Raw genomic sequence first — 26,339 nt, forward strand, 5'->3', positions numbered from 1 at the left:
GAGTAAAGGAATACTGGTTTTTCTAGAGTCTATTTTGACAGAACTGGCTTTTCAAGTAGAAGATATAATATTCACGACTTATAAGCACAATTCTTATGGAACATTCTAAATTAAATATTGCTTTGCTTTTATTTTTTATCTACCCTGAACGACGTTACGACGATGTTCATTCCTCTCAGCGCATAGTAAAATTAATTGTATTTTAGCTGCCATGTACTTCGGCTAGTTAATACTCTGTCGCTACTTTAATTTATGATCGAAAATTGTACGGAGGACTCTACGCTGAATCTTAGCTGATTAATATGTTAATTCTGATTTTATCTACTTTTATTTATACGTTACAATTTTTAGTAAGTAATAAGATTAATTTTAAACTATTACTTAAATATCGTTAAAATAGTATCCGTAAATATTATATTGAACGTTACTTTATAAATTCAGAACATAGGGTAGACAAGTCGACATAGTGTGAACGTAAGCTCATGTGGGCGAATCTAGTGGTTTTATCACAGGTGAGTCAGTTAGAATCACAGATAACATAATATTACATAATTAGAATTAAAAATTGTCACACAATTTTTTTTGTGTTACACTAACTTTATGCGTAATTTTATGTGCAACTATGTAAACTGTTTGATAATAATATTTTTTAAATAAAAGTTCATCTTATCAAACATCTTAAAGGAATATTTTAGCTACTATACTAGCTTTTACCTGCCATCATATACATATGGATTTCTACTATTTATTACTTAAAATTTATAATATTTTAATCAGTGAATAGTTGAATTAAATATATAAAATTTCTAGAATAAAAGTAGCCAAGTTATTCTTTATAACATTAGTTACCTGCGAATAAAAATCGCATCAATGTTGGTCCAACCGTTTCAGAGAATATAAAGAACAAACAAATATCAAGACAGACAGACAGACAAACTTACAAAATTTTTTTTTTTTTTGTATCTGCGTATATACTGTCATTAATTTAGTGAAAAGCTGTTAATTTGAAATTACAAACACATGATTCAATTCTATTTTTATTGCATATATATGGAAATAGTAAACACATCGCATTTGATAGCGTCCTGCGTTTATTTGTAGTAATATTACTATGTATGTTTTCATAATATAAAGTAGGTAAGAAGTTCAAAGACAGTTGACAAAGGGTTTTGAGCTGCCGAATAAGTATTCGTTAATCACCTAACTTTTAATTAATGACATTGCTTAACGAATAGGAGTGCGACGCACTATTGGTATTGTTTTACAAAGCTTTGTGTGTCTTTGAACTTAGAAGTTGTAATACATATATCCAACAATTCTATTCATATACTAACTGTATATTCATATCTTATCTAACTTATTTTTTATTTCTGAATATCATTATTTTGTAACAACAGTAAACGTCTATTTGTTAATTTAATTCTTAAAGTTTCAACAAAAACTGTAACAATCTGCAACTATAGTATTATTTTATTTTTAAAATATTTTATTTTACTTGCAACATGTATCGGTCGTAGAATTTTTGACATTAGTGAAGAACTAAAGGTTCAATAAATAGTATATGACTATGCCACTCGACAGGAAGTACACTAGCGCGCACTAATATTCACGACAGTATAAAGTAAGTTTTAGTAAAGCTTACTGGTAAAACATAAGTTTTACCAGTCACTACTTACATTACATACAGTTTACTATTTACATCAGCTACAGATTGCTTGTACTGAACTTAGACATAATATCGATTGCGTATTATGCACACTTTAAGTGTATACAAAATGATTGGAATATTATTATTAGGGTGAAAATAATAAGAATTGAATTAAACTGTCTGTAGCGGCAGCGAAACGGAAGAGCGTAGCTATTCGTAGCTCAGCCCGATTTGAATTACGGCAAACCGTGAATATTGGTTCATTAGTTACGTAAGATGTAAGTTTTCAAATTTTCCTTTTCGATAGAATAATTAGAGCTACTTACTTATGTATAAAAAATACTTATAAATGAATGAGAACGGTTGCTAAATATTTTTTTTTAATATCTTACAAAATGATATTCAAATCATATCAGATGTCTATTACCGTTTAGGATATCTGATATATTTATTTATAGCATATTTAATACTAGCTGATTCGCGCAACTTCATCACTTACTTGAGATCATTATATTTCGCCTAATTTACATAATATAATATTTAAATTATAGCCTATATGTGATTTATAAGCGACGTCACCATAAAGTTTAATCAAAATCGATTCAATAGTTTTTGCGTGAAAGACTAACAAACATACTCAGAAACTTTCGCGTTTATAATATTAGTGACATATATAGCAGAGTGATATTAAAAAACCTAGTTTTTTTATATGAATTGACTTTGAATACTATATGAGTAGTAGTAGTATTTATAAATAAGCAAACTATTTGATGGCAGGAGTCGAAGTCTACGTAATCTTCCTCACCGTGATGCTAATACTGTTCCAAGGTGCTCCAGGAGGATACATCTAAGTATTCTAAGATTATGTGGGTGGTCGTATTTTTGTCGTCAAACACTGTCTCTAATGCCTGTTGCGTATAAAAAAGCAGTGAATGTTATGTTTTTTCCTGTGTAAATTTAGTAAATAGTTCGATTAATATGTTTTTTTTTCTAGGACAATAACTTGGGAACCAGTAGAAGATGATTCATATGTAGATGAAGTTAGGTTACTAAGCGTGAACAATTATTACGTGGAGGTTACTTAAACATGGTACATTAATGACAATCCTTTACATTAGTGGATATTTAGCGAATTCATGTTCAAAACTGTGAGATAGACAAGGGATAGCTAATAGCCCGTCACTATTCCAATAGCTATTCTTACTATACTTATTTTCTGTGATACCATTGAGTACGTTTTGTAGAGGTACAAGTAGCAGATTGCTGAAGGAAGTACTTAGTGTTGTGACAGCTGTCACCAGAGTAATATCTATTAAATACGTCTGCGATAGAATAATTAGTAAAAATTAGTTAAAGTGCATATAAAACATTACAAACATATACCAAATATAGCTACAGAAGTAAGTTACCCTGGCATATATGAAAAACGAATCACAAAGTGCTACGAATGCGAGAAATTCACTATATTTCCAAGAGCGGTAAGCCACAATTTACCGTTACTAATTTAAAAATACCGTTACAATATTATTTACTCCAATTAACTGATTCATGGATGTAAACAAACAAATTTTTACTAATTGAATGGATGGAACTGACTCAATAACTGACAAATGACATATACACGACTACTACTTGTCACAGTGTAATAGTTGACACTTTAAAGAACGACGCAGACGCATTTTTCAACATTATAACAAGACATAGACAACTAGATAGTTTTGGATGCAAGACCATTTGGCCCATTAATTAACATCATAGGTAGGTGGCGCTACTATCGCTTGATTTTTAAATATATTATAAATATTTTAAATATATTATAATATCAGTTAATGGTTATTGATTAATTAATTAATGTCAAGAAAGACTAATTTAAAGATGACTTCGCCAAGCAATATAACATTTAGGAAAATTAGACGATCAAGCTCATTCCATAGTCTATCTAATTCGTCACTTTATGATACCACGAATATGAGTTTACCAAATACTTCGATGGATGAGAGTATAAATATTCAAAATAAAGATAATTACATAGAAAAATTAACTACAGATCTACATTCGGCATATTCTGAAATTGATGATCTTAACGTGGAGAATACTAAATTAAAGCTAGAGTTAGAAAAATGTTTAAAAATTATAGACATATACAAAAACGATAAATGTGAGAGCACACCTATAATAAAAAAGAAGAAATCCGTAACAAAAAAAACGATCTCGAGAGAACCATCGTTTTCTCCAGACAATGTATGTATACAAGCAGAGTGCAACCAAAACCTAATTACTGATAAGGGGACCAAAGAGCAAAACTTGAAGGATACATTGATAAACACTAACAGACTGGATAACAACATAGAAGTATTTTCTAATAATAAATCTACATACTACGACAATGAGCAACATATAAAAACAACAAAAAAGAATGTTGTAATTCTAGGAGACCAACAATGCCGCGGAGTAAGACAAATATTACAAAACCTTTTGGGCAACGACTATATAGTAACAGCGTTTTGGAAATCTGGGGCAAGATTATCTGAAATATTGAAATTTGATAACAAATATATATTAGAATTGACAAAAAATGACTATGTTCTTATTATAGGAGGTACAAATGAGGTTAATCCGTATGAATTTAAGATGTACGTGACTAGTTGGCTGAAGAGTATTGTTAATACTAATGTAATATTTTCTGAAATACCATTTAATATGAAACTTAACGAAAGTCGGTTAAATTATGAGTTGCGGCACATTTCTAATTTTCACAAAAATGTTTCATTTATTGACATGGATTATTCTAGGATTAAGTTAACTAAAATGAAATTTACAATTAATCTATGTAGACATCTTTTAAGAGAAATATTACATATTACCTACAAATATAATTATGAAACATACATTTTAAATTTAAGTAATTATGACAACGTAGTAAGGCAAACAAATTTCTGTCATAAATATACACAGACTGATGATATTTCTCATACTTCGAACATAGCTTTAAGTAATTGTAATAATGACAAATCTAATTCAGAAATGGTTAATAAAACAGAAGATTCGTTTTTTCTTGTATGATAATATCACTGTATTGCATCAAAATATAAATGGTCTTATTGGTAAATCGGATCTATTAAGCATGAGTTTGAATGAGTTAAAAAATGAGGGCTTTTCAATCGATGTGTTGTGTATAACGGAACACAATATGGTGGAAGGTGATATCAATCAGTTATATATACCAAATTTTAATATTGCAGCAGTTTTTTCTAGATCTATACGAAAAGGAGGTTCGTGTATAATGGTTAAAAACATACATAAATTCAAAACATTGTACAAATTACAAAAGTATAGTGTACAAAATATTATTGAATGTTGTGGTATAGAATTAGTTAGCCATGACATCACGTTGTTATGTATCTATAGACCACCAAGACAAGATTCAACTTCAATGCAGACTTTTTTTGATGTATTTGATAAAGTGTTATCGGAAATAACAAAAAACCAGAGGAATAAAAAAATAATAATAGGGGGAGATTTCAATATAGATACTTTAATTAAAACTAAAAATTCATTGCAATTTCAAGGTACCCTGCACAGTTTCGGTTTAAAATTTGCTATTAAAGAACCAACACGCTTGGTCAGCTCAACTTGTATTGATAATATAATACACAATGTTAGGGGTTCTAAAAGTAATGTAATAGAACTTGCTCTATCTGATCATACAGCACAAGTTCTAAAATGTCCCGTAAAAAAAACTTGCATTATTTCACACTGGTTTACGAAAAAACGAGATATTCATATTGATAATTTGATTAAGTTTAAGAAAACTCTTAAGGCACTAAGTTTTGTTGATGTATATACTAATAATGATCCTAATGAAGCATTTGACGTGTTTTATGATACATTTAAGTTGTTCTATGACCTCTGTTTTCCTATACTCAAAATTAAAGTACCTACTGAAAAAAAAATTAATTGGATATCTAAGGGCTTAAAAATATGTAGTAAACGTAAAAGAAAATGTTTATGGGAGTATAGACGAAATAAAACTATAGAAAATAAAAATAAATTTAAAACCTATAGTAGGCGTCTTAAAAACATTATTAAATTTACTAAAAAGTTAAAAAATGACAATTACATACAGACATCAAAAAATAAATGTAAAGCGACGTGGAATGTTATAAATAGCAATAAATCTAATGTTGTTAAGGAACCTATAGAAAGTATATATATTAATAAAATAATTGTACATGACTCACAAATAATAGCAGATGCATTTAATGATTACTTTATAAAAAATTCAATCTGTGATAACAAATCAAATACGGATGACATTTCTTTTGACGAAAATATAAATATGACATGTAATAGTAGCAATAATAATGTAATTGACATTAATCGTATCGTATCATATCGAAATTATAATTCTATGTTTATGTTACCCACTGGTCCTGATGACATAAATTTAATAATTAAAAACTTACGAAATACTGCAAGCATAGGTTATGATGATATTTCAACAAAAGTAATTAAATATGTAGCAGGAATAATTTCACCAGTTTTAAGTTATGTTAATAACATAGTACATCTTTGTATAGAAAATGGCATTTTTCCTAATAAACTAAAATTATCAGTGATAAAACCTTTATTTAAAAAAGGTGATAGGGAAAATCTAGACTGTTATAGACCTATAGCTCTTATCACAATATTTGCAAAAATTTTTGAGAAGGTAATTTACAATAACCTTTACTCATATTTAGAAAAATATAAAATATTTGCTAATGAGCAAAACGGATTTCGAAAAAATAAAAACATTAACTTAGCTATATTTAATTTTCTTAATACTGTAATTACTAACACTGATAAGAAAATAAGTGTAACAGCGCTATTTATGGACATGACTAAAGCATTTGATCATGTAAATCACGACATATTATTTAAAAAAATGGCGTCGTATGGTATAAGAGGAAATGTATTATCATTATTAGAATCGTATCTATTCAATAGGCAACAGGTAACACAGATTAGTAGAATATGTGTAAAAAGTAAGAATGAGACTATTTACACCTCGAAATTGCGATACATACGATGTGGTGTTCCTCAAGGTAGTGTACTAGGTCCGCTTTTATTCAATATATACATAAACGATCTACCGAGGGTTGTTAATCATCCAATGATTTTATTTGCAGATGACAGTACTATATTATTTATAAATGATAAATTAGCCAATTATAATTATGAAAAAGAAATAAATAACTCTACAAAATGTATAATTGACTGGTTACAAAGACATAATTAAAAAATTAATCTGACTAAAACAAATATGATGACATTTAATAGACACTCAATTCAAACTGCTACAATGAACATTAACTATTTAGGACATAAAATACTTAACATTGATAATACAAAATTTTTGGGTATTTATATTGACGATAAATTAAAATGGAAGTATCAAATCGAAAAAATTTGTAAAGACTTAAATCGATTTTCATTTGCTCTATACAATCTTTCAAAGGTAGTAAGTATAACTACTCTTCTAAGTGCTTACCATGCGTACGTCTCATCAACTTTGAGATACGGTATAATTTTTTGGGGTAACGCTACGGGTAAGGATCTAGTATTTAAAGCACAAAAAATGTGTCAGGGCGATGTGTAATTTAAAAAATACTGATAGTTGTGTTCCATATTTTAAAAAATACAATCTACTTACGGCTCCATCCCTTTACATTTATGAGGTGTCTATTTTTATTAAGACGAACCTTGAACTTTTTAATAACATCAAAGGAATACGTAATAATGATAAATTGTGTAATTTTCCGGCTAAAACTGCTATGTCGTGTAATAGTATTTTAGGAATGAGACCTAGAATATATAATAATCTTCCAAGGGCATTAAAATCTATTGGTAGTATCCATCAATTTAAAACTGCTCTTAGAAATATACTGATTGGTAAAACTTACTACACGGTTGGTGATTTCCTGACTGATACATTGACGTAAAGACAATTGATTAATGACTATCGGTATGATGACGTAGTACAGTAATTTTATTTCATTAAACATTAATTGTAACTACAATTTGAAATTTTGCACACCTCTTACGAGGTTAATGTACGGATCTCAACAACATATTTATAACACCTTATTGTTTACCTACATTTGGCAAATAAAGTATTATTATTATTATTATTATTACTTCGGAGTGAAAAATTAAACACAAAAAATAACATCATATACTGGAAAAATTTATAATGTTTTATATAAAGATATGTATTTTGCAAATTTAAATATACATCGGTATATACATTTTTTGCAACCTAACTGATTTATATTTCCTTACGTCTGCATTATCATAACATAAAATATGAAAAAATCACGCTAGCCAACTGTGGCGAAATGTATTTTTTAAACTAAGCACGATACGCCTCGAAAATGGCATTTTGATGGATTAGGAACATCTGTTCGAACAAATGAGGTTTACAGAGATAAGGTGGCGTCATCTTTCACTTTTTGTTTGGGTTGTTTTCACAGTTTTCACGTTATTCTTTAGCGATTTCTTAGAACTGAGTAATGTAGATCCCTATTTTTCTTTTTGATACAATTTTTAATAGATTTTAGTCCTTATTCTGGTAAAAAAAATCCATTGTAAATTTGTTATTATTTACTACAATAATACAATTAAAGTTAAAATTTGGTAAAAAAATAACATTAAATATATAAATAATTTTAATTTTATTACTCCACTGATTACATATTATGTCATAATACTTGTATTCGAGATACTAGAGAAGAATACTGTATTCTATATCTTATGTGTATTTATTTCCTATTTTTTCCTTTCTGTTTTCAATTCTGTTAAAGATATTATAAAATTTACAATCTACCATTTGACATAAAAATAATATAACAACGTTTGTATTAGGATACTAAATGTATCTATAGCCTTTATGGGACAAATGTCATAGGTACATACATATGTGTAAGTGATATTCCATTAGGCGTGCAAAATTGATATTCTCATGTTTGGACAACTAATGCATTCTTGACAAACTTATTTTCTCCAAATAAACATTAATTATAATTTGTTCTGAGTATTTAGAAACGAGAATCAAATAAAAAGAAAAAAATCTAAAATTATCCAACGTAAATAATTTACTCTCAATAACTTTTGCGTATATATACTAATAAATAAAAAATACCAAATCGAAGCCATATACGTATATTTAGTTGCAACTATTGAAGGTACATAAAATATTGTAATACATTAATAATTAAAAATTATTATTTATATAAAATTCGGTAGTATATATGTATGTGCCCCCGATTTACCTAGTACTTAATTTGGAAAATTACTGTGAAACTAAATTAAAAAATAAAATTTGTAAGACCTAGTGACTTCAATCGATTTAATAATTAATATTATAATTAATTAAAAAAATATTCGACTAAGTAAGATTTATTACTATATTTACAGTTGAAGTCAAATGTATTTTTATGTCACATAGCATGATTAATATACACCTTGTGTAGGTTTTTTCCTATATTGTACCTAAAGTAAATAAAACAGGTTCTCTAAGCGAAAGTTACTTAGAACCGAAATAGAGTTGTCTCCCGAGTCACGTAAGATTTACATAAGTAAATTCGATACTTTGTCGTTTAATCCAATGGGGACTCGTTCTAATTCAAATCGCGTTTAGATATTTACTGAAGCACTTGGTTATCGACTTTTTAAACTTTTTCACAATATTGGTAACCTTTTATTTAAACATTACTAGCGCTAACTATTAACGCTTCCTGGGTGTGCATGAAATAAACTTCGGTACTTAATAACCGATTTGCGATATCCTTTAATGCTAACTTAATGAATTGTGCTTGTTTAAGTTCTTTGTATCACAAGTTGGTATTGAATTCAGATTGGAAAATACCAGAGACGTATTTGACTTTCAAGATAATATATTTAGTAAAACATGTTAAATATGTTTAGCCGCGAAAATCCTAATTATTACTGATAGCTCTTGGTTTGTTGCTGTATACATATATATTCTTATATCTATATATGCTAAAATTGACAATTCGTAACAAGACTAAGGATGGTTAAGAACACACTTAAGTATAGTGGATAGTACAAAACTTTTCCATATTGACAAAACATTTATGGATATATAAATATCCATAATATTTTTACATGGATATTTATATATCCATAAATGTTTTAACAATATGGAAATATAAATAAATATAAATAAATAACATTATTTAATAATATATTTTAGTCATCATATTATATTTTTTTTTTAAGCTTTTAATTTTAGGTTCTTAGTTGTATAATTAGGTTATGTAAATACTAGTAATAAATATTGGTTAATACCATTAAAAAACACAAAAAAAAAAATCATTTTCATATACAGTACACGTACCGGTAAATGTACCTACCAGTGCTTTCATAACGTCAATTGATGTCAACAACTATATGTATTACAATGAGTGCATACAGTTTCAATTATAAATAGACAGTGATGATATGAGATGAAAGGTAAATGACTAAAAATCAGATAAATAAAAGTCAAATATGGAATCCTTATTTTTGGTGACTTAAAATTATCTGAACTGATTAATGAATTGTATATTGTAGAACTATATCTTTGTATTAAACATTTTTTCTGGTTATGTGGAAAGATAGAACATTATCTTGTGTTATAAGAATATCGCACCCTCAGTTAGTCCCTGACCATGGCTCTAATGACGGCATAGCAAGAAGTCGAACAGACTTTTCCATTGCGACTCGGTTTTAATTAAAAACCACCACGTTTATTCGAACTGAAGTAGACAAACGGCGAAGTTAGACCGCAAGGCTACTGATTTTGCAGTGGAGCCTTTATTTTGTTTTAACTTAGTAAAACGGTTGCGGTTAGCGCACTGTACTGAATCAAACAAGTCCCATTTATTTCGGATGTTGGGTTTTTTTGCATTTAGAAGTTCGAAAGATCTTTTGATTAAATTTTTATTATTAAACTCTTTTAATTTATCGTATTTATTTATCGCTAGGTTTTACTCACTGCTTATGTCTGATATATAACAATAAATTGCAAATGCAACATTTATTGACAATTCTTCTGTTAAGGAAGCAATTCAACTCAATGACAGCATCTTTTACCAGTACACCCGATACATTTGGTTCAAAGATGAACAGAATACCGTTTACGGAAATATAAGACAACGTCTGAATAGCGTCTGAACAATTTGACTCCAGATGAATCTAAATAAAAAAATGAATATTTTATATGCACTTCATAATATATATGTATATAAACAGTTTAACATCATCGTTCAAAAATAAACAATGAAACGTCGAAGCAAACTCAAATATTTTACATTCATTAAGAAAAATCATGGGACGACTATAAAATATGAAAACTTCCTTCCTTCTATGAAATGTTGCTTTATTTGCGTAGAGACAATATATTTCAGTAAAGGAGTTCATTAAGTTGTATAAAGTACTCCGTAATAAAGTATTTAAGTTTATGGACAGTTTGATGAGGGTACTAATAATTGACACTTTTATTACCGTGTCAGGCGTTTTTGTTACGTATAGCATCGGATATAATTTACTGCTAAAATATTGTGTCATAAAAATGATAGGTATTAAAAGGGATAGGATGAAAGCAATTAAATAATTTTATGTCGTATCCATGTCTCCAATACAAAAGTTTACAATGTTTTTTATAATATCAATATTTTTTATACTCTTTTCATTTTATAATACTCGTCACTAGAAGCTATTTTTAAGAGAGAAGTTTATAAAAGTTTACTGATATTTAAAAATATAATATAAAAATGTGAATAGAATTAAATAATAATAAATTAATAATTAATAATAAATTAATATTAATAACGTATTAAATTAAATAATAATATACCCAGTCATTTCAGTTCTTACACTAGAAATTATACAAATAATTGTTAGATAGATATGTATTGTATTTGTGGTCATCATTAGATATTTAAAATTAAGATGATATTCGCAATAAAAAGCGGGTGCTGGATTTAAAATGTACCTGTTTATATTATACATATTTATCCAGATAAAAATCAGCATTGTTAAGATTAGTAATAATAATATAAAAAGAGGTTTATATTTTTACATAATATTTTGTTATAATACTGTTTGTATATAACAAAATATTATACAAAAATAAATGCGGGTTTTGAACCTAATATAACCGACGGTAAACATACTTGATAAGAATATAGTTTTTACATATATACTTCTTCAGGTAAGCTTATGTCACCAATTTTTTATTCGGGAATTTTCATGAGTGATTATGAAAAATACTGATAACATAATATAATCATTCTAGAGACAGCTTTACTCACCCTGTGTATTCTTTTAAAATATAATTAAAATGTGCACATGTCTAGCCTAGCATTATTTATTACCACAATATGAGCTTAAGCAACAACTTCTGTAAGAACTCACTATCTGTAAATTTACATATTTTTTCTCGAAATTTCGCGGGATACTAAATTATATATTATATCATAATTTAGTCTCCCAAATGTATTACTTTTGGAAACAGACGTAATATTTATAACGTCGTTACTAGAAAAAAATGGAATTTAAAAATAGGCGAGACATTAGACTTAATCGTGATATATGTAGAGTTTGATCCTTAAATAATTAATTAATATTGACCTGAAACTTCTGCGTACATAGTGATGAAATTTTCCATTACTACAAGTATTATTATTTTGGTATGGGAAGATTTTAATATAGGTATTCCGCAGGCAACTTTATCTTTAACTAAACCATCATGTAATATGAACTAATTATTATTAAAATTTTGAGTTTAACTTTGGTTTTATAAACTTATTATATGTAGTAATATTTAATCAATAAATATCAATACTAGAAGCACCGAAACGTTTTATCATTACAATTTTCGTGCATTTATTTGAACTTAATGTTCGCATTTGGTTGAAATGACATCGGGAATATTATTTATGTTCCTTCCACAGTCATAAAGCTGTCGACACTACTTACCTAGACAATAAAACTACTGCTTAAACTACTAAAACTGTTGGATATAAAGAATATATTATCCATTGCCTTAAATCGAGCTTAGTTTGTGGATATTTATGGTGGAATCATGAAGTCTGAGTTTCTATATTTTTTTACCTTTTATTAAAACGTTTCAAATTTACCCATACGGAGTCCTTAAGGAGTTTTTTCCAGACACGTAATAACTGTATTAGTTAAATACGTATAAATAAATATTACATATCCACTTAAGTTATATATAGTAATTAATTGACTGGACGGTCTTTTTATTGGGTCTCATAGACCGTATGTCAATTTAGATTCAAAATATATAAGGTCTTCAAAGACCTAGTGCATCATATTGACTATTTTCTCTCCATTCCTAGCAGGCAATGTATTTGACGGAACATAGCGATTGGAAAAAAAAGCGTTATTTTGTAATGAAAACAAATTACATATGACTAGGTGTATATGTATAATTCTTGTTTTATTGCAGTGTTAAAAAACGGTAAGCAGTTCCCATACTGACTACTATAGGCATGATCCCAACGCAAATAGGTAAACCTTGCTTAGCTTATTTATATGTTTCATTTATATATTTGCAAAACCAAACCAATGAAAAGTAAATTAAGTATACCTTAATAAGTTGGAAGACCAATATGGATATACCAAGCAGAACATCAGGAAATTTATTACAAAATTGAATATTTTTTATTATATATTTTGATGATTACATTGATTGCGACTATTTATAATAATAAATGTATTAAATATTTTAAAAGATTTTAGAAACATCGTTACGTTTTTATGAAACGAAAACATTTTTTTATTTCACAATAATTGCTACTATATTATACATAATTAAAATAAAATTACCAATTATTTTTAAAGTGCCTTGTAGCTTTAAAAACTCTCGAGCAAAACAATCTAATTTTGTGAAAATTTATATTTCCCTTCCGCAACAAATTTGGGAGCTCAACTTTGATAAACCTAAATTGAAATGAGAATGACGGACACTTAAATCTTGTTTTTAGTAATATTGACCTTAAAATCGTCATTTATTTTCATTATTTTTCAGTTAATAAAATCTTTAATATACTATAAACTTTAATATATATTTTAAACCATTTTGATTAAGGTTAAATCTATAGTTAAGTACAGTTCAGTAATTACGAGTATGTGGTGTAGCTACACACCACATTAAATATTCTTAATGGGTACGACATATAATGAACAAGAAACTTTGATGTCATCTAAATTTAGAAAAGCGTGTCAACAGAAATTTGCGTTTGCGTAGGTGGAAACCTAAAATATTTCTCAACTGTATAAAGAAATAATTAAAATCTTGAAGTTATCTGTTAGATATAGAACTCCTTATTATTTTAATGCCATATATTTATATTTATATATATAAAGAAAGCTTATTATTTAAAAAAAAAGGCTGTGAGTCTCTTAGAAAAATGTTGTTGCCTTATTCAAAATTAAAATCCCAATATTATCTAGTAGTAGTAGTTTTCATTAAATTTATTTATTACTTGCTGTTAGCCGATAGTTTATCTGCGTGAAATTTAACTTCTTTTAAAAAATAAAGTAACTAAAGTTACTTCTTGTAACATTAGCTAGAACAAAAAGATAGACAGACAGATAATTTATATTTAAATTATTTTTTTATGTAAGTATCTTATATGCTTTCATATCCATTTAGTGAAAAGCTGTTAATTTGAAATTACAAACAGACGCTTCATTTTAATTTATTTGTAAGTTGAAATATATTTTATCTGTGAGCAACACACAACATAAATATTGATAGTCTGACTTTGCAGATATTCCGCTCAATTATGCATAACTATTGAACGATGTTGTTAGGTACCGCTGCATTTTAAATGACTGTAAATGAAAAAATTGGTGCCACAATATCATCACGATTTGCATAGGTTAATAGATATAGGGTTTAACATAAATCAATTACATTACCTATATATATAAACCTCAGTGACATCTGCCGATCGGTTACACTGGCCACCAAATAAACTGGCCATTTACGCCAAGGCCGAAAAAGAATCACCATTAAGTTAATTGGCGAAAGGTCTGCTTATCAGTTTTCCGCTCCGACGACTGATTAACGATTTACGAAAATAGCTTTTTGGGTACGGCCATCAGACAATATTTTCAAGCCGGACGGGACGGGTGATGCGGTGAAATCCTGTTTCGACGTTAAAAATTAAAGGTTCGTTTTAAATCTAATTAAATTACGTGGATACGGCTCTCTAATTTATACAATAATGACGCGGCCAGTAATTATTTATTATTTGTTTATGTTTTTCTTGAGTTTTTTATATCGCCTACGGATTAAATTATTGATTGTACATATATTTTATAGAACATTAAAAAATTAGATTACATACGCTGTTTTATACGTTTACTTACTTTGTATTAATATAAATTCAAACTAATTAGATTATTTAAAAATCATCTTAAAATAAGTAAGAACTTTATGCCGTCCAAAAATAAGTACCACAACCTTCTGGCTTTTTCAGATAACATTCACCGTAAATTATTTTTGTTTCATTTAGGTACCTTTAAAACTTAGTAATTTGAATTCATAAAACATAATAAAACATTAATTAGAAACTACACCTTATCTCAATTATAAAGCCAAATTAATTGTAAATATTTTTCTTGTTAACGTAATAACGGGTCGGCATTCTAACCGTAAAAATAAAATAGACAGACTTAGTTAACTTTAGGTTGTCCAAATCCTATCCTCGTAGATGACTGTACATAACAAAACATGTAGAAGGTTCACAAAATGTGTATGTACTTATTTCCATGCGTCGCTTTACAAAAGAGGAGGGTAACAGGAGTCGACGGGCCCAAAAAGAGCCTCGAAAAAATATCGCAAAAGACAAAGCCTTGATCCGCTAGCTTAGATAGAATTTGAGGAGGGTTCTAATGGACATTTTTGTAAACGACAAACCTTTTAATGATTTTGTTTTATTTAACACGTACGTAAAAAATCTGCCACAGCTATACATGAAAGAGATTAAGTAAAAAAATAATATTCATAACGAATGTATCTTTTTTTGTAGACATAAAAGACTTCGTTGTCTTTTATTTCTACAAAAAAAGTTTTTTTTTAATCGATAGTTTACAAAAACAGCGGTAGGTATATCTATTGGTAATCAATATTCCTATTAACTGTATCAGTATTATACCTACCTCTTTAAAATCCATGTACCTTTTTTATAGAACGATAATAGTGTGGTATGTGGTGATAGATACCAGTGGAAGATGATGGGATTAAGAATTTAAGATGATGTACCTGATTTCATCCCAATCCTAACACAACAAATCCATTATAAATTAGGTAATCATGATAATTTCCAGAATAAACTAGTAACAGTTCACGCAGTACCATTCAGTCCCAAGTATTTTTTTTTGTAAACGGATAAATTTTTATACATACCTACGTATATTGCGCGAGGAATCGAACCGGCAATAATGGGAAGTAAAGCGGTGAGGTAAACAGTTTCACTATGGAGACCATCACTATTGAAATTTACATTTATACTAATGGTAAATAATAATAAATAGTAATGGGTAATTACTTTAATGAGGCTAATAATAAGTATTTATTAAAAGTCTAAAGTGTTCGTTATTGCTTTATTACGTCGGCAATTAACACAATGTACCTACTGTCTTACAAAGGTAAGTAGAATTTTCTTTAAAGAATATCAAAATTGATGAATGTACCATATATAACGTAGGACCAATACAAATAAAATGCAGTTAATACTTACAAAAAATAAACTGTTACTATAAATTACAATTCCCTCATTTTGAAGTCGGCTGTAGGTAGTTGAGTATTACTATCTGTATTAATGAATACCGAACTATAGAACAGTAAGTAAACAGTGTTTTGATTCTATGCTATTAATGGTAAATGAATAGTGGCCGGCCATCAAGAGTTAATTAACGCCTGATATTAATGGCGTCTAGGCAATTTCTATAGAATCGAAAGGCTGTTTGATTGAAAAGCTCACCTTGCAAACCTGCAATACAAATTTCAGCATGATGGAATAAAGAGGACTAACATAGGATGGTAGTAAGAAATCAGGCCGATACATTTACTAAACATCACTTGACGAAAATGTCGTATGAAAACATTGTATTGTCTCGCGTTCATTGCTCGATTATCACGGGGACTTATCTAGTGGTACCGAACGAACCCAGAAATGTTATTGCTTGTAAAAGTCGAGGCGAATGAGGGAAAGGGTAGGGAAAATGGATTCTACAAACTGGCAGCTCGAGCAAATCAGTCTCGCACGGTATCCGAATAGGGGAGTACGTGCTTTCTGTCTGTTAAATACAAATAAATTCGTGTCGGAATAGAAAAAAGTTTTGTGACTAGAGTAGATGTTGTGTTTATTCTGATACTTGCCAAGGAAATAGAGACAGTATTTTATCAAGGCGCTTAAAGTTTACGGACTGTTTCTGCCCTGAAGGTACTTTGTTGAATTTTTACAATAGCTTTTTTATTTTCAGAAATCATATAATTCAGTTGTTAAATAAATTATTAAATATTAACATATTTTTTTCTTTTTCTAAATATAATTTATTTTCAATTAATCGAAATTGTGTTTAATATAGTCATACAACACGGATACACTCTTAGAGGGAGGCACTGTTATACTATATTGTTATTGTACTATAACCAGTGAAATATGAATAGGTATTAAACTAAAATCTACATTCACTTGAACTACTTTTTAGAATTTTGTCTCATGTGCTTTGAAAGTATTAAAATATAATTTTTTAAATCATAACAATCTTGTTCAACTTACACGAAGATATTAAAAATATTTAAATGAAATAACAATTATTATAAGTACAAAAATATTTTATATTAGTTCAGTATAATCACTAATAATTTTTTATAATAGGTATGCGAACGGTAAAAAAATATTTATTTTGTTTAGGAATACCTAGGTAATGATAATGGGCATCTAAAATGATTAGGTAAATATTTATCCTTCAGCCATTTTTCGCATTCATAACATTGCATTAACTCAAACATTACAAATATTTGGAACGAGCCTTTCAACTCTAAATTTGTGTTTCTATAATATATGTCGATAGCTAAGACGAATAGGCAATATTTATTTATGGTTCAGATTACACCTGTAAGATTGTATTTTCATTACCATTAGGTAAACATCATTTAGATATATTTCGTAGTCTTAAGTACAATATTACAATAACTCAAAAATTACAAATTTTTGAAATAAATTTTTGCGCTTATTTTACAATATTTGTAATTTGCATGAGATGCTTTACATTTATGGTACATACATATGCTATATTTTGGATATTTTGGTATAGATCTTAAAATAGATTAACAAACGAGTACCGAATGTATATATACATGTAGAGTCAATTGTAGATGTGTATACTAAACAGGAGGCTAGTGATAGTATGAAATCGATATTGAAACAAGATGTAAAAATTAAAAATTAATAATATATATATATCTATATTTTTTATAATTATATGAAAAGAACAGTCATGTGGCCATTGTTTGTATCTAACGATTGCGGATGAAAAGTTCAGAATTAATATTCAGATTTTCTAGGTTTCATTATTTACCTAACTAGGTTTTACCTTGGTACCTATATCTTATACATTACGTACGTTTGGTTTTTACGTACTTATACTATGTAATATTATGTTATCTGTGCTTATACTAACTATACGTACGTAACTCCGTATAAAAATTAAGGCATTATTTACTATAATTCAACATTACGTAGATTTACGTATTTAACAATCTGTTTGTTAAGACATATATAATAGTCGTTGTAGTGTAGAAACAGGCGCTGAATTCAAAGCATGTAGCCTACTATGTATCAAAGAGAGATCACATTCTCTGTATATATGTATACAGAGAATGTACCGGGCACAATAGCCCTCATTTAGCTTAATTGTCAGTCCAGACCCTAAACTTATTGTAACACTTACCTACTGAGTTTGCTGTGTATATACATATTATGTGATAATTAGATAGTTTGATAATACATATGTAGATTATTATTATTGTATATACTGTTATACGTAGATATGCGATATGTTTTTCTTTATATTAATGAATAAATTACCACTAAATCTAAATCAGATTTAAACTTTTTGCAGTTAGATTAATGGCAGTGGTCTAGCGGTTTAGCACACTGCTTTACTTCCGATTGTCAGAGAATATTTGTAACCATGAGTATGATTGATATCGGCAAAAAAATATACATCTAAGTATTTATATCCAGTCCCCATATAACAAGCTCTGCTTACCTGCCATGGGATTAGATGGCGCTGTGTGAATTGTTCAGGGATATTATATTATTATTATTAGATTAAAATTTTAATTACATCAGAACTGACCGTCCTAAAAGAGTAAAGTAATAGGTAAAACATAGTAAGCCTTTGCAAAATAAGTTACTCTTAGTGCAGAGACCGTTGTAAATAAACATAACTGATGACTTTGTTTAATTGTCATAGGTTAAGATCAATGCTTGTAAAGTTTGTGTCTTATGTCAACTGTTTTTCTTTATAAAATAAATATTATATACTATAATTAGTGTTATTAAAAACTATTTATTATATTTAATTTGTTTTAAAAACCCACTTTTTAACAATATTATAGTCGGCCCAGACAAGTTTGAAATGTAGCAAACAGAGACATACACACATTGGAATTTATAATATTAGTATGAATACCCATTGTTACGTTTTGATAAAAGAAAAACAAATATTCACAACACATTAAAACGTCGGATATAAAATGTGAATATTTTTTGTACAATAGACAGGGAATGTTATTAAATTTGCCTTAATTAGATTCTTTATTATTAGGAAGGGCCACAGAAAACGAAACGAATTAAAAAGTCGCCACTGTTCACCTTCAGCCGGCGCGACTTTGAGGGGAAATAAATCTAATTTTAACAAACCCCAATGATAACTCCTCGGGAATGTGGATTGTCTGAATTTGTAAAATATTGTTTCTTTCTGAGATGGAACACGATTGTCTTATTTATATAATCATCCAAGTATAAGACGAAAAGTGTTGAAGTTATGTTCTACGTTCACATAAATAAAGCAATATTAAAATAATGCTTAAACAGATTGACAGATGCCTAAAGGAATTATATTATAGAAGTTATAGAAATGGAAACAATCTTTATTCTAGGTCGATTCAATCCATTTCTTATCTTGATCAGTCAAGATCAATGGAACAAAAACTTGCCTGTTGCGCTTTTAAACAAATGTGTACAAATTTACACTAATATAATGAGAATTACAAATTGCCAAACAGCAAGAAAATACTATCTTGATCAAATCTATGTATATGTATGTTAAAGAAATATCCTGAGTGGCTGAATTGCTATTGTGACATCAGTGACCCGCTGACTGACTAGAGTATAAATGCTTTAAAATGCATTTTGTGTAATAGTTTCATCAGTCGAATCTTTATAAAATATCTGGGAAAAGCCTTTTTTGTTCTGTATTGATAAGGAAATGAAAGGGGGAAGGTAAAGAAGCGGGTGAAATTAAAATAGCCAATTTATAAGTTCACCGACCACTGTATGATACAAACATAGTTTCTTTTGCAAGACATGGTAATTAATATATATATATTATTAATTATAATTTTTTTATTTTCATTTCAAAATATTATACTATAACATTATTTTGTTATTTTATGAGTATCTACATCATATATTGTATAATACTCATAGATGTAAAATATTTAATAATATGGAAAATCTCGTCTCAAAGGAAGTTCTTTTCATAAAAGCTACCACCTTTCTAAATCTCGTTAGGTTAGTTGGCAAGTCTTTGTGTGCAAATCTGTAACTACATATATAGTTAGATACACATTACATTACGTTGAAGACGTAAAATTTTCTAGTAATTTCTATACTTTTTTTTTTATATTTTTTTGTCGCACGATGCAAACATATGTGAGCATGCGTGCGAGGAACCGAGGCAGTATATTTTTATTTTATACTATGTTTGTATATATCTGGGTTTTTGTAAATGTACTAAAATGCATTTTTATAAATGTATAGACATAAAAATGCATTTTAGTATTTGTATAAGCTAGCTCGTGTTATGGACAATAGATATTTTGTATTTAGTATCCATAACATAAGCTTGTTTGTAGATATTACAGCTCTGCTTAGCTTGGGACCAGATGGCGCTGTGTAAATCGTCCTGTGTTACTGATAATATATCATCATCATTATTTTTATTTCGTCTTAGTCCTGTTGTCCATATGTAATTATGTATTACTCTACTGGTGCTTTTTTCAATATATGTAATGTATGATGATGATAAAATCCAGAGATTACGCTATATATAAAATAACTCACGTATACATTTTCGTTGCAATGTTAGTGCAAACTAGTAAGAAAATCCTAATAAATAATAATAATAACATAAGATTTTATTCATACAACCATATATTTTTTCCATGGATATTTTATTTCTTCATTTGTGTATTCTATTAGTCCATGTTGTTTATTATATAATAACAATATTATATACATTAAATTCAGTTATAGAGTTGCGAAAATAATAAAGAGTGTTTATGCAGGAAATTTAACTCCTGTACTTGTACTTCACAAAATTCAAACATTACATTGCTTATTTCTGAAAGGTCACTTGTTATGTTTTACGTAGGTATCTATAAAATAATATTATATATTTTAGGTCAAAGTATATACTTTAAGGGCACATGTATACTTAAACTGTTTCTCGCATGAAATAAAATAAATTATTATTATCTCACTATATTAATAAATAAAATGGTCGTGATACAATGATTAAAATTAATATTATATTATATTTTGACAGCCTCGGTGGTCTAGTGGTTTAGCACACCGCTTTACTATCCGATGGTCGTGGGTTCGATTCCTCGCACGGTACAAACATTTGTATTCATGAGTATGATTGTTTGTATCGGTCTGGGTATTTTCTATGTATAATATATATTTATTTAAAAAAAAAATGTATCCATGTATTTATATCAGTTGCCTAGTACCCATAAAACAAGCTCTGCTTAGCTTGGGATTAGATGGCGCTGTGTGAATTGTCCTGAAATATTATTATTATTTCTTTAGTCTTTATAATATGAACTCTATGGTAAGTATAGACTACATGGGCCGTCGAACATTTTATAATTGCACAAGAATTTAATGAACTTACTGTGTTTACGTCTTTCCGGACAATTGTTTCGACTTCATCTTGAAGTCGAACGCTCCGTTATTCACTTTGAAAAAGACTAATTAAATTTAATTTTAATTACTAAGAAAATTTCGGTACTTAGTCATAAAATATTAGTGTATAGAACAGGTTCAGTTAACACACAGCATAATAGCTTATATATTTTCCAAAACTGTTTAAATTACATATTTCAATCAAATGTTATTATTTTAGTTCAAAGCTTTGACGATTAATTAAATATTGTTGCAGGTTATATAGGAAATGGGTTGTTTGCACTGCACGTGTTATTTGATCATCCTTACTATTTGTATAGGTGAGTACAAATATATTTTTACTACAAATATTCAAATATGCTTTATCAACTAAACATTTCGTTGATAAAGTAATAAATTGAATCGAGTTCGTTAACTTATAATTCATAATATACTGCGCTAGTAAGTAGTCTTCTTTAAGTAGATAGATACTTTAGTCAATTTAGTTTATTCACTTAAAAACTCTGATTCTTTCAGTAGTTATGAAAATGAATCGCCCACATGGTATTCCATTATGTTACAATTATAATTTATAAAATATTTGTAATAATAATAATAATACCTATTAGGTACAGAAGAAGCATTTCATTCAGCTTGAATAATAAATATTTTTTTGTTAGAGAAATAGCATAGCAAGCATCCAACAAAATCCTTGTTCAGTAATATATTTGAGGGCTAAAAATAAATCTTTATTTCTTAGGTCAAGGAGATGGGCGTTGGAAGAAAAAAGAAAGAAAAGAAAATCTTCAACACGATATTGAAGCATTCAGAAAGATGGCTGGTATGTTTGATTTATGATTGGTATACCGTTTTCCTCAAATAGTATAAAGTAAATACATATATTTTACTTTTGAATAGAATAATAATGTAACCTATATATGGAAGGTGCTGATGTCTTCAACAGCTTCAAGAAACTTGAATTATTTTAATTTATTAATCAAATATAATAATTATTACAACTTTGATAAGTAAAAGTACGTTACCTCGACGGATTTTTTTGTGAAAGCTCGTTACCTATATAGAGAGACAAAAAGATGGGTGTGTCTTCCAATCACAAAGCTCCTTTGATATCACGTTTTGTAGCTGCTTGCTTTACGCGACGAATAACAATTGTAAGTATCCAACGTTTGTTAGGAACGTGTTGCCGCGGAAAAAGACAGTACTAAGATAAAATTTTAAAATGTCTTCAGCATTATTATGATAAAATACACAATATATTGGCACCAATAAAATCATAGATATTCTAATATATATTAAAACTAGTTTAATATATATTAGAATATCTATGATTTTATTGGCATATTAATCCTATAGAGTTCCGTGATATTGCATATTATTATATACGCCTCAACTATAGTGAAATCAGGTCTAATGATAATTTTGATAAAGCGTATTGGAAAATGTAAAGTATGTTTTTGATATAATACCAATATTTATATAGTATTTCTATCTACGAGGCAGCAATAAGCCAAGATGATCAATTTCTCCTAGGCAAAACTTCTAAGATGGTTACAATTGTTATGAAGCCCAGTGAAAGTCATCTGCGGTTTCAAGGGTAGGTTGAGGAACATCGACCTCACTAACGTGTCAAGAAGTAATTTTCTCCCGGTCCAAACTGCTATCAAATTATAATTAAATAACACTAACTTGTAAAATAGTTGAGAACATGAGAAAATTCCAAATTTTTTATATGTATGTGCTACTAATTGCTAAAGCCAGCTGACTATTGTTTATTTTCAATAGGTTAAATATAGGCTATAATTTAATATCAATTGGACCGGGATGAAATTTTTATTTTTACCGCAGAACTGATTTCATTGGGCACCATAATACAACATGGAGTTTTTGACTGTGATGAAATAAATAACGGAACAAGGTCCCTGGTTCGGGGATTATTACATTTGTCCTGATATGCGAGTTGTGTAATAATATTTTAATTATTTCCAATAGTAAAGATCTCGCTTAGTTTTTTATACATACGTTTTTAAATATGAACAACATCAATCATATAATTTATATTATTCATATAACTTTAATGCCCTTACTAAGGTAAAAGAACATATGGGAGACTACCAACTATGTAGTGGATCTTTGTGATTTATTCATTATTTATTTTATGAATCTTCATAATCTCCCTGAAAAAGTAAAATTAAATGTTTTTAACAATTTTTTTTTCTATACAGATATAATCGAAGGAGAGATAGAAGCTTTTTACGACGTGTACCCAGACGAGAGGCTTAAGGGAGATAATGTTGATAGAATACACTACAAATATGAACCAAACACATGGAGTCGCAATTTACCGAGAACGAACGCGAACAAAGAGGAGCGAATAAAACTGTATGTACAGTCTGCCAGCAGTGATGTACCTTTTCCACGTTTGCACAAGGAACGTATTACAAACGAGACGGAAACGAATAGACATGTATTTTTCAGAAATGATATCAGTGTTACGCATAATGAACCGAAACGTAACACAAATTGGCCAAAATTTGAAGACATTCTAATAACGATGGGAAAGAAATACGATTGGAAAAACGATCGATGGATAAAAGTAAAAGAAAAATTAAAAGAATCACGGATAAAAAACAATATAGACTTTCATGAAAAACATAAGTTCAGTTATAGGATAGTGAAATTGACTAGAAATAAAAGTAGAAGAAATATTGTCGTTGCAGTATCAGCAGTGAGATAGACAAAGAGAGAGATTTTAAGCTGTGATTGAAGAACTAACAACGTCGTAAAAACTATTTTTGGTAGACTTCGGGACCAAAAAAGTGAAATCGTTTATCAAAAAAGTGGAAATTATAATACGCTATTTCTTTATCGGTTACTTTATTGATACACGTATCAGTTTTTTAGGATATCCTGGGCCTAATTGTGTTCTTAATAATTATTTGTAATTAGAGAGCCAAGTGGAACGCAATGTAATAATAATGATTTATTATTACGAAAAGGAATTCATAAACTTAGCAAAGACTGTGATTTAACTTCGATGTAATTCTAGAGGTAACTATGTACGTATATGTTATGTAACAGGTTGATAATAACTGTTATAGAGAACTTTTTCATAAATGAAGTTCATATAACATATTTAACATGTTCAAACAAATTAGCAATATAAATACACTGTGAAAAATTTTTACACTTCTTTTCTGACGTTGAACATTTATTTTACATGAATAATAAAATTATTGTAATATAATAATTCTTTCTCACATAGTTGAACTAAGTGCAAATGGATACAAAGGTTAATAAACATAGAAACAAAGGTACAATCTTATAAGCACCGTAATAATTCAAGTTAAATCAATGAAGTCAAAATCTCTATTTATGGAGGTCTATTGCAGACTCTTATGATATGTCAAATCTACCGTCTGTTCAGAGTGCTTATGAATAACTCACAAGAAACTCAAGTCTTATTCTTTTTAAATGAGTTTTTTTACATTATTAAATATAATATTAAAACATTAACAAAATTATATATTCATTTTTAAATTCAATTATGGAGAATATAGTAACCACCAGCATAAGCTATTGCATTTTGTCAAAAATAAGTAATATAATCAGTAGCCGTAACCCAAACAGACCAAATTCCGATGGATCTAATTAATTCTGAATGAATCATTAATTATGCAATTATAAAAGCAGTAGAACTAGATACCTTCCCTTAAAAGACAGTTGTAAACGAAATGTAATATGCAATATTATATGCTAGTATTTCATTCTCAATTTCATATTTATTTAATTTTTTTTCAATGAAAATTAATTTAAGCTCCCCGTTAAAGTAATAGACACACAATATCATAATCTGTATGTGAAGTCCCTTTGTACCTATTATACGCCTAGAACATACAACACAGGAGGTATGTGATATTGTTGTCATTTTGCTGTCTATCCAATCGTATATATCTAGGTATATATTTTAGTATTAGAAACAGGAAAGAGTGATAATATAATTTCGTATAAAATGTTAACATCAGAACGAAATCGGAATTGGATATTCAAATAATTTTTCAGTGCCAACAAATCTAGGTAGTATTTTTTGTTTCCACTCGGTACTTACAGTATCCAAAGTTACTTAACTTACACAAATTTACATTAAATTTATGTTAAAAACGGAAACAATAAATAAATAAATACAAAATTTAAGTAGTCTAAAGATAAAGTTAAATAAATCTTAATTTTTTTAAGATATAAGTTTATTTTTAAATTTTTATTTTATCTTTATAAAACTTTAATAGTTAATATACTTATATCATACTTTATTTAAATAGTAAATGCTGCTGTTGTTTTATGTTATATGATACTTACATATCTATAAACCACTGTAAGTAGGATCTGAGAACCTACGAGATATAAAG

At 28.3% G+C, this 26,339-nt stretch overlaps 2 protein-coding genes across 2 annotated transcripts; both read left to right on the top strand.

Annotated features, from left to right (window-relative positions):
* Positions 1-3,523: 3,523 nt before the first annotated feature.
* On the top strand, positions 3,524-9,606 carry LOC131842626 (uncharacterized). The gene is made up of 4 exons (XM_059191202.1): positions 3,524-4,258; positions 4,671-5,853; positions 6,229-6,359; positions 9,514-9,606. The coding sequence occupies exons 1-4, from the start codon at positions 3,524-3,526 to the stop codon at positions 9,604-9,606; spliced, it is 2,142 nt and encodes a 713-aa protein (XP_059047185.1).
* A 7,403-nt stretch (positions 9,607-17,009) lies between these two features.
* LOC131842589 (uncharacterized) lies at positions 17,010-25,992 on the top strand. Its single transcript, XM_059191167.1, has 4 exons — positions 17,010-17,175; positions 22,193-22,256; positions 22,676-22,756; positions 24,159-25,992. Exons 2-4 carry the CDS (start codon positions 22,205-22,207, stop codon positions 24,668-24,670), a joined length of 645 nt encoding a protein of 214 aa, XP_059047150.1. The 5' UTR covers positions 17,010-17,175; positions 22,193-22,204; the 3' UTR covers positions 24,671-25,992.
* Positions 25,993-26,339: the final 347 nt, after the last annotated feature.

This window comes from Achroia grisella, unplaced genomic scaffold, assembly GCF_030625045.1.
Source record: "Achroia grisella isolate CSIRO2021 unplaced genomic scaffold, CSIRO_AGI_Agris_v1 utg241, whole genome shotgun sequence".
NCBI classification, from domain to species: Eukaryota; Metazoa; Arthropoda; class Insecta; order Lepidoptera; family Pyralidae; genus Achroia; species Achroia grisella.